Below are 10,685 nucleotides of genomic sequence, written 5' to 3'. Positions count from 1 at the left end.
AGCCTGATCCAAAGCCCATTGAATTCAGCAGGTCTTTCCGTTGTCTTTTGTGGACTTTGGATCGGTTCCACTCATTGTCTTGGAGAATTGCAGAGGGCTTGGTATGAGTGCCTTGGTAACGTTCATAATTATAATGACATTACTAAACTTGGGCTGGATTGTTTCAAGTACTGCATGTGGCCAACTTTTGATCAGAGAATAGGATTCAATCATTCTTGACTTGGATAAAAGTTTTTTGGGGGTGTTTTTACACCTAAATGAATTCTGCGCAGAACTGAAACAAAAGTAATTTTTTCAGTACATCATCTCTGCAGTTGGTGAGCTGGAACTATTCAAATGAACAAACCCTCATTTTCAGGAAAGAAGATGGTTTTCATTTGGGAAAGCTCAGAATATTTCATACACAGATCAGGTGTAATGTATGATCTGTAGCTCCCTGTTTAGTACCTGAATTTCTTCTTGTAATCAGATTTTTTAAAATTACCAGCGTATTCTACTAATCAGAAACAAATTTCTTCATAAAGTAGGGTTTTCCCAGTGACTGCTGGGATCTAAACTCTAAAGGATTTTCAGCAGGTGTTTATCAGCCCATTGTAGATTATCTGTGTTTAGATGCATCTATCCAAGCTCTTGATTGTTTTACTTGTTGGCACAAGTTGACAAGACAGACTTTTACTATGGGGTGACCAGTCAATTATGGAAACAGCATGACTGAAGAAATGATGAAAGACAGAACTGACTTTGCAACACAATTACTATACATATTACAGCCAGTCAGCTTTTACAGTAACACTTACTAATCACTAGATCTTACTCAATAAACCTTTCTAAATATGTTTCCAGTCAGCACTAGAACTAGCCCTGGTTAAATGAAACCAATTGCAAGGGGACTGGAATCCAAAATCTGCCTCGGGTTGTGATACTAAATCTCAGCTACGCAAAACTAGGAATTATTCTGGGGACGTTCTATGGCCTGTGCTGTACAGGTGGTCAGATTAGATGATCACAATGGTCCTCCCCCGGCTTTAGGATTTCTGAAAAACAAGAACTTGCCCTTTCTGGGCTGTGGGGAGCAGGATTAGACTGACTCATCACTGCTTTGTGAGTCAGGGAGAATCTGCTGCAGGGAGCAGTTTGGCAGGTAGGAATTATGGGAATACTGCTGGGGAATTGTTGGAGAATTTTTCCATGTCTTTTACTGTTTTTCCTCTCCTGCACTGGGAAATGTTAATGCCAACTAAGATTGTAAAATAACTGCACCTTTCAATAGTTTTGGCTAACTTACCCATTGGAAAGCTTCTTTAACAGTGTGAAGACACATCCTATATAAATACCATCTAGCTGCTGCCTGCTCTCTGCTGAAATAGCTTAAGGTCATTAGACCACCTCTAAGGGCGTTATACAGGTGGATCCAGGCAGCACCATATCCTCTAGTCCCTGTCACAGCTCATCCTCTGTGCCGTTTCCCCACACTCTGTCCACCCCTTACCATAGAGGAGCAGAACTACACTGGCTATGCTGCTACAGAATCCTCCATATGGGCAAAGAGAGGGCTGGCCTTGCCCCTAACAGAATAGCCACAGAAAAAGCAGCAACACACAGATTTGGTATAATGGAGGGTTTGGGGTTTGATTTTCAAACACACGCATTGAAGCCACAAGATTTTTTTATGAAATTAATGCTCAAATCCATAAGGGGCATTTTGCTAGGCAGCATGTTTTACTACCCATATTGCATGCAGTGCCAAACACAAACATAGACAGCACTGCTGAATCTTGGGCTGCAAGGCATTGGACACATCATGGAGATGAACCACACAGTCTGTGGGACCTGAGGTTTGTTTATACTGCTATCTTGTGTCACCTAGTGGCTGGCTTTAGGAACAACATAAGAGCTTCCAAAGAGACTTGCTGAGCCTTGGAAGATGCAGAGCGAGTGCAGTTTTCAGACAAGGATAGGGGCCGTGCACTGGGGAGTGGACTAATACTTAAATAGGGTGAAAATGCTGGGTTTGAATGAATGTGGTGATTGAAGCACCACGGCATCTACTAAGCCCAGCCCCATATCCATAATAACAATGCAAACAGGGTTCTGTGGGGTAAGGGATCATGGTCAGACAAACTTGAATGTCAAACAAAGCATTTTCTTGGTTTTAGTGTTGCAGTTTGTGCTGTATAAGTGACAGTGTGCTCAGGACTTCAGTGTTAATAAATCAGTCTGGTCTTTGTTTAATCAGGAAAACAAACAGAGCATCTATCCTGGTTCTGAAAACCACAGGGAAAGTTATCCTAATCAGAAGTGTTTCATATCTAAATTCTGTTGACCAGAAACAATGGGCCCAGTCCCACTTACTCAGGCAAGCTGTCTCCTTGAAATCAATGGGCTTACTCACATAAACCAAGCAGGATTTGGCCACAATGAAAAACAAGTTAAGGAAAAAGCCGTGTTAAAAGAATTTTACAACCAAATAAGAATATGGAAGACTTTAAAAGAGCATATTCCATTTATTTGGCCCTAGAACTCTTAACACAGCAACAATCTTCCAGAGTTCCACTCTTTAAAGTGCTTCAAACTCCATTTATATTATTATTAACATTAATGTACACTTCAGTATAAACGCTGTTCATCAACCCAAATAAATGTATATATTTTTAAAAAGTTCTTTATATTAGGCCAGATTCTGCAGTCACTCACACCAGCGTAAATCCAAAATAACTCCAGCTAAGTCAATGGAGTTAGTTTAATGCTACACCGGGGAGGATGAAAGCATTTGGCCCACTATGTGTATAAACAATACTATTTTATATTTTATGTATATATCTCACATACCCAATGAACTGCCCGGGAAAGCAATCAAATATAATAAGGAGTCTAACAAAGCCAATACTTTTAATTAGCTTTGGCACAGGCCACCATTCCAGAAGATGCATCAACTTGTAAGCTGTTTTGAACATCATAATTGACGAGAGTAACACAGTGATCAGGGAAGGAGAACCCATATTACAGTAATTCATACAGTACATCAGGAGACCCAATGCAATGAGGGTACAAATAATTCCCTTATTATTAATGGCAGAGTTAATTGGCAGGGCATCCATTCAAGCTGACTGCACCATGAACCTCTGAAATTTTGCTGACAGAGACAGCTTTGTCATTTATTTTAATGTTCTGCAGACAGCCAAGGAACGAATCCCAAACAGGAAGCAAAGGTGTTTCCAAATTTGCTGTAAAGACAAAGAAGAAAGAGCAGCTAAATAATGAGAGCTGTTTTGTAAAGCACTGAATACAACAGGCTGGTGGCTTTAAGATGTTCCATTTGATTACTGAAAGGATTAGCTAGTCTTTGCTTTCAGAATGTAATATGATACCAACATTCCAAGTTGAACTAAACTAATTTACTATGGCAAATAAAATAATTAAAAAAATTATTGCACATTTTATCATGTTTTGCTGTTATGAACGGGGTGAAACCTTGTTATGAGTTGAGTTAAAACCTCAGTGAGATTGATGGGTGTGAATACACCCTTCAGTTAATAGAACAGGAGTACTTGTGGCATCTTAGAGACTAACAAATTGTACTCCTGTTTTTTTGCGGATACAGACTAACACGGCTGCTACTCTGAAACTCTTCAGTTAATGTAACTGGAAGAATAAATTCCTCTCAAGCCCTCATCTATAACAAAAGGAGTATGTGAACCTTCCCTGGAGTTCTGGGCTATATGGGTGGAGTGGCTTTTTGTGAGCATTGTTTTGGTGGGGGGCAGAGGGAGAAACACACAACCAGGCAGTGACCGAGACAGCATGGAGTGACCCTGAGAGAAGGCTAGAGAGAAGTGCTGGGTTGGGGGTGCTGGTTGAAAGAAGTTTGGGCCTGTAAGCTAAGAAGCTACTCCATTCAGAGAAGCAGGACTTTGTATAAATGAAAATATCAGACTACAACATCAGTTTTTACTTCCAACTGGAACATCCCGAGAACACCTAATGTAGACTGGGTGAAAACAGAGAGGGGCCATCAGACCCTATATAAATACTGTAATGTTTATAGTGTTACCCCCTTTTTACCCTTGTGGCTAGTCAGAGTTCCCTTGGCTCACGGACCTAGCTTGGGGGGGAGGAGGATGCAGAAAAGAGGAAATGTCAGGTCTGTAGCTACCTCTGCCTTCCTCAGTGCCCCAATTCATTTTTACAGTAGCATTTTTCCCTCTCTCCTGCCCCCAAATTTCACATAACAGAATGGTGACTCCTGCAGCACAAAAAAGCTGACCCTGATGGTGGGACTAGGACCAGTGGCTAGTAGAGAGGTACCGACATCAGACTCTGATGGAGCCAGGCAGACTTGGGGGTGGTGGGGAGGCTGAGAAGCAGTGCAAACACACAGGGTCCACAATGGATGGCACTGACCTCCAAAGATAATAAATCTCTGTGTTTCAAGTGGTAGACCCTCTACCAATTCGGGGGTGGGGGGTGGAGGGGGTTTGGTTGACATATGAAAGTTATATTGGCATAGCTATGTAAGTTGAGGTAAGAAAAAACCACTCCCATGACTGATGTAGCTATGCCAGCCGAAGCCCCAGTGTAGACATAGCTATGTCAACTGAAGAGTGCTTCTGTTGAGGTAATTAATGTTGTTCAGGGAGGCGGTGTTCCTACACAGACAGAAAAATGCCTTCTAATGGTGTAGGCGGCATCTATGCTACAGTTCTATGCCTGCCTGAACTGTAGACATAGTGTGTGTGTGTGTGTGTGTGTGAGAGAGAGAGACAGAGAGAGAGAGAGAGTGTGCAAGACCCTACCTACCTGACAAAAAATGATGAGATTATACAAGTTAAGTCTCCTGTCACCTGAGTGTTTTTTCCCTTATAGGAGATGATACGGCCCATAGTGTGTTTGATTTTTTTTCTTTCATAAAAAGAAACAAAACACTAGGAGGAGCAACGAAACATTAACTTGAAGTAATATTACCTGGAACTCTTCCAAAATAAAGTGGATGACCCACATTAGCAGAAAGTGAGGCAGATGATCCAATGGTGTAGTTGCTCTTTGCATCCACATCTAGGTGCACAATGTTCTGTTTCTGAGTTACTGTAAGGAATTTGGTAAATCAGTAACTTTGCTCCAGTCAAGCATCCACTAGCCATGACCTACTATTTTAAGAAGTGTTTGTCTTGCAGGAGTGTGATTTATAGGGGAAGTTTTATTTCACTATATTTCCAAGTCAAACTGACATATACCAAATACCTATAGGGATGAGAAAGTGTTCAACATAAAAGCCCAAAGGTCCTCTTCCCGACATGCAGTCTTAAATAATTACAACCGGTTGTTATTCTAAAGAGTGTTCTCAGAAAAAACAGCAATGGAATTATTTAGTATATCAGGGGATAGGCATTAAATTTAGGGCTGTGGCAATCTTTTTTGTTCTTCCCATCCATTCCAGTTTCAGAAGAGCAGGCAAGAGGATACAATACCTGCTATGGAGTGCCACTGTCCATCACATAGAGACCGCTGAGGAGTGACAGATGTCTGGAACTCTGCAGCACCATTATTTCCAGAGGCAGTGACCTGTAAAACATCTTTCAATTTACTAGGGAAAAGACAGGAGTGACAAGAGACTATCCAACTCTAAACAATTTACTGAACTCACTGACTGGTGCATTTCACCAACACTTTAAAAGGCACAGTCAAAATATTTGTATTCCCAAACACTCTTCCTTAAAGGAAGGTAGATTCCATTTACAGAGTCCTAAGAGAGGATAGTGTATACTCTATACCAGTGGTTCCCAAACGGGGATTCATAAAATGTTACAGGGGGTTCTCGGGAAAAAATTCCCTAATGGCGGACAGAGCTGTCTCTAGGGGCCACAGGCAGCACAGGACTAGCAGCCCGGAGCCTCTGGACTTCCACGAACTAAGCAGATCAAAGCAAGCATATCTATCATACTGAGAAGATTTAAACTTCAAGACTCCTTAAAAGTAATGGAAAGGGAGGTGGATATTTTTTGCTGTTTTTAAAATTAAATAGGCAGCTAGTATTTTTTTTTAAATTATTATGAAGAACAAGTTTAAGCTTTGTTGTAACGTGTGTTGTTTGCCTGAACTGCTCAAGACCTGAATGCTTGTGTAGGAGGAACTCTTTCAGTTGGTTCTTAGATACCTTCATGCTGTTTCACATCTGATACTTCTTGATGAAACATTGGAGCCTTGTTTTATAACAGGCTTATTCAAAGTGATACAAGCTATGAAAGGGAGATCTTGTGTTGCCATTTTCATAATAATAAAAATAGTGTAATGATAAATAATAATAGTGTGTAATATGCATGTCATAAAAACAAATTTTATATTTCCAAGATCACTGCTTTTATAATATATACTCAGGTAAAAGAGAAAAGGAGGGGGTTCACAAGACTTGACATTTTGGTGAAAGGGGTTCACAGGTTGTTAAAGTTTGGGAACATCTATACATACATAAATCCACTCCCTTGCCTCCTTCCCCGGGTTTCCTTCCACTTCCCTGACACACCCTTCAGCTATTGAAAAAGATACTAAAATAGAACTGCTGAGATTCTGCAGTGGGTGTGTGCAGAAAGCTACAGAGAAACTACACAGGGAGCTGCACAGAGCAGTCAATGCTCCATGGTTGCACTCTTCCTAGCAGCCTGGTGAAGGCTAAAGGAGAAGTGAGGACACATGGTTCCATGATCCACTGGCCTAAACCCTTGTAGATTTTTGCAGGAGCAGAGTACCACAGGTGTTCCTTGTCCTGAGGAGAGAAGGATTCTTTGACACTTCCCTTCACTGTGCTCTGACTATCATGGAGCTGCCTGATGGAAGCCTGTGTGCATACAGTGGAAGCTGCTCATACTGGTATGGCAGCAAATTTAAGGTTCACGCTCCTCAGAGATGGTTATAAGACACCATCATGAAGTTTTCAAATGTATTTTGAATTTGGTTTTCTTTTGTACGAAGTTAATTTGGTGTTCAAAGTAAGGTGTCTTTCTTCTTAGTTATGGTAATACAATTCAAACAGAAATAAACCCCACACTCACCTTTCCTGCCTCCATGTAAACAGTTAAATAGTTGCCTTGTTTATTTCCAGTATGGAGTAGGACACCTGTTAGACTTCTCACACGAATATTAAATATGATCTTAAATTCCAAATCCATCACAAAAGAGTTATCTGCAGGTGTGAGAAGGGAGGAGGGAGAATAATTAGAACAGCACATTAAAAAGGGGAAGAGTATCATCTATATATATACATACAACATGGAGATATATCTATATGATATAATAAACTGATATTTATATAACTATGTCTCTATCTATCTATGTGGATTATATAATAAAGACATAGCTCCACGTAGCGATTGCTACACTACTTACCAATGACGATATATCCCCCTTCATTAAAGAAATATATCCCAGTCTCCAAAGAGCCATCCAAACACGGAAGGACACCAGTGTTTCGATGAGGAGTATTCAGGGGCTTTCCATTCATTTTAAAATTTCTCAGGCAACCTACAAAACTCTTTCTTGGTATATTCTGAAAACATATTTTCAAACATGAGTAATAATAATAATAATTAATATAACAAATTAAAGCATGATGGCTACTATTTTAATAATAGATCAGCCAAGCAGTTCTTTAGCACTCTTTGATGGTGGAAAACCCAAGTATGAAATGCACCTAAAGACTGTCCCTGATACAGTGAAAATGTGTACTACGTCATGAAAGAAATACCAGTAAACCACAAAAGAGTCAAGCATGTTAGAAAAGTTGAAATCTTATTTGTAGAATAGCTGTCTTCCAATGATACATCAAAATGTTGACGGTCTAACAGTCTAATTCTGATTTCAAATACTAACCACTCACCCCAAAAACTATTGTGTAGTGATGCACATACTAACAGGTCATTTTTAAAGGTAACAGAGGCAATGCATACCTAAGATTAGAATCAGGTTTTACATCTATAATTCCTCCTAAAATCACAGTGATTAGTAAGTGGGAATCCCTCCCTCTGGTACTGAATATTACTAAATCTAGTTTAGCTGGAGACACCTGAAGTATCTGCTGAAGTGAACGCTCTAAGGGGAAGAGGTGCTCTTGGAGAAAAGAGGAATTTGACTTTTGGAGGTAAAGGGGAATCAGGAGCAGCACATGGCTGCAATCAATTTATAGACCGAAATGCTGATAATTTGAGGGCTGGGCACATAGTTGGGGAAGGGAGGGTGTCTATAATTAGGAATTTGTGGACACCATGTATAGATGACCTCAGTCTAAATGATGATGATCTAAATCCCTCTCATCATTATGACCTCCCTTTATGATACTTCAGTGTCTTCATTTACAGTACAATGAAAAAAACACCCTCAAAATCTCCATTATTTACCTGTACTTTCAGGGATGGAAGCCCGCCCAGATAGACTGGTGGCTTAGTGCTGAAGGTGGAATTACTTGCCAGTTTTCCTTCCTTGGCCCTCAGACCATCAATAACAAGATGGCCATTCTTCCCATGCATACTGAATACCACCTTTGTGGAGGAAAGCATAATTACCATTAGACACATTGGGTGGGATTTCAAAATCACTTATGTGAGGTAGACACACAAGTCCCAATGAAAGTCAATGGAACTTGTGCTCCTAAATCATTTTGGTACTTCTGAAAACCCTATCCATCAAGTTATAGACAGTATAGTCCTAAAATCAGCACACATTTTTTGAGGCTCATTTGAAACTAGCAAAAATATAAAGAAAGTAGGGGGCAAAATGCATTTTCAAATATCTTATTGTTCAAAAACTGGGAGTATTTTGCACATCAGTTATCCAGGTTCCTTGTTTTTCCTTACTCTGGTATATAACAAGAGTAATTCCACCAACTTTCTAAATACACACCAATGGGCATCAGAATAATGCCTTATACCATAATGTCCCTACCCCACAGACACATGCTATCTACCTTAATGTTCCCTTTTTTGGGGAACTTTCCTAAAGTAATACAAGTATTGTTACAACACTAAGTGCATTAGAACTAGGCCACTGCCATGAGCTTTTTGACAACGAAGACCTGTCATCCACATGAACCTTCAGTCATAATAACTATCTCCACAAGGCTGAGGTGAATATACTCCCAGCATTTGAAAATGCTGAGCACTTACGACTGGGCATATTAAGCGATGGTTCATGTTTTGCAATGGTTCACACAGTTAATACTGTCCTAACTGTTGTAATACTTACAGTATGCCACTGCCCATCATTGTATTTTGCTTTGCTTTTGATTTTAATTTTCTTTCCTCCAGCACCAAATGAAAAGACAAAACGTCCCTTGGAAATGTAAAGAGCCATATAAGAGCTCTCAGGCTTATTTCCCACAAAAAATATCAGTCCTCCCGATGATATAGTCCGTACGTCTATTGAAAAATGTGACCTTTAGTGGAAAGAGGATCAGAGAAGATATTAAAATATGGCCTTGTTTTGCTTACTGTCATACCCTTTTGAAAGATGCAAGGGGCCAGATTCTGCTCTCACTTATACCAGTGTAAATCAGGAGTCACTTCACTGAAGTTGTTGGAATTATCAGTATAAGACTGGATATAAATGTGATCAGAAACATTATATTTATTGTCATTGTGCTGTGCAGGAAGTTACATGTGAATTCAATTGGAACAAACATACATATTCCTATAGTACCAGTACAGCAAAGTGAGATTACTATTAAGTATTTGAATACTGATGATGTACTCAGTACTGCAGAGAATATAGAGCAGACAAGGCCAGCAGGTACCTTCACTGTTTGGAAGCCACTGAATTTAATTAAAAATCCTCTCCGAACAGAAGGGCCATATACTGTGTCCTGAATTCTAGTTTTGGCAAACCAAGAGAAGAAGGAACTTTGACAGACAAGGACACTCTTCTGAAAAACCCAGTCATCACTCTCAGAGTTCCATCCCAGAAACCAGTAACAGAGGCACCCAGTCTGTATTATAATGGAATGTAGGGGGAGAGTGTTTGACCTATAAACACAAGTTGAACAATTTGTTAACACAACAGTGGCTTCTGGAATCATAATTATGTGGTACACTATTCACATTTCTGAATGTGGGCTGAAGTCGACAGATTTAGATTCTTGGATTGGGCCTCAATGTGCACTAAATTCAAGCATCTCATTCTAGGCAACCTGTTCAGTTTTGTTTTGTAGAAACAATGATTGGGAGAAAAAGTTCTCTGTCAAGCCCTTAACAGAACAATCAGGGTGCACTTCATTATTCCCAAAGAGATGCACACTGGGAAATCATAATGCTTACCACCTAAAGGCTAGGCTCAAGGTTCATTGAAGAATACAGCATTAGAAGTTGAGTGGAGAACTGTTGCATTACCTGTCTGTCAGCGATGCCTGAGAAAGTGTATACAGCAAATGACTGTTGGGAGTGTTGCCAAACTGATAAGCTCCATTGATGAAATTTAGCTGAGTAGGTAAAGCACAGCTTTTCTGGTCTAGCTGCACTTCGGCACCTGTCAGGTAAGCAAGGTGCTTTTCCTTCTGTAACTGCAAGGCAGAATTTAAATCTTTAATATGGATAACTGAGATAATAATTCAATATACATATTTCATAGTTCCCATCAGAATCAGTCAACACCCTCCTTCGAGTATTTGATGAACTGTTATCACACTGGAGAGTTATATATATACTGGG

The 10,685-nt window shown here is 40.0% G+C and overlaps 1 protein-coding gene across 1 annotated transcript in view; it reads right to left on the bottom strand.

The window, feature by feature from the left end:
* Positions 1 to 2,872: 2,872 nt before the first annotated feature.
* LAMA3 (laminin subunit alpha 3) overlaps positions 2,873 to 10,685 on the bottom strand; it is a 194,065-nt gene continuing 186,252 nt past the window's right edge. The window contains exons 71-78 of the mRNA XM_030549443.1: positions 10,368 to 10,537; positions 9,229 to 9,418; positions 8,385 to 8,525; positions 7,378 to 7,537; positions 7,044 to 7,174; positions 5,466 to 5,559; positions 4,963 to 5,082; positions 2,873 to 3,224 (exon numbers count right to left, since the gene is read on the bottom strand). Of these exons, the coding sequence (XP_030405303.1) occupies positions 3,079 to 3,224; positions 4,963 to 5,082; positions 5,466 to 5,559; positions 7,044 to 7,174; positions 7,378 to 7,537; positions 8,385 to 8,525; positions 9,229 to 9,418; positions 10,368 to 10,537 (1,152 nt within the window). The 3' untranslated portion in view covers positions 2,873 to 3,078. The remainder of the gene's footprint in view (positions 3,225 to 4,962; positions 5,083 to 5,465; positions 5,560 to 7,043; positions 7,175 to 7,377; positions 7,538 to 8,384; positions 8,526 to 9,228; positions 9,419 to 10,367; positions 10,538 to 10,685) is intronic.

This window comes from Gopherus evgoodei, chromosome 2 (assembly GCF_007399415.2).
Source record: "Gopherus evgoodei ecotype Sinaloan lineage chromosome 2, rGopEvg1_v1.p, whole genome shotgun sequence".
NCBI lineage: Eukaryota > Metazoa > Chordata > Testudines > Testudinidae > Gopherus > Gopherus evgoodei.
This window is presented reverse-complemented; position numbering and strand designations above follow the sequence as displayed.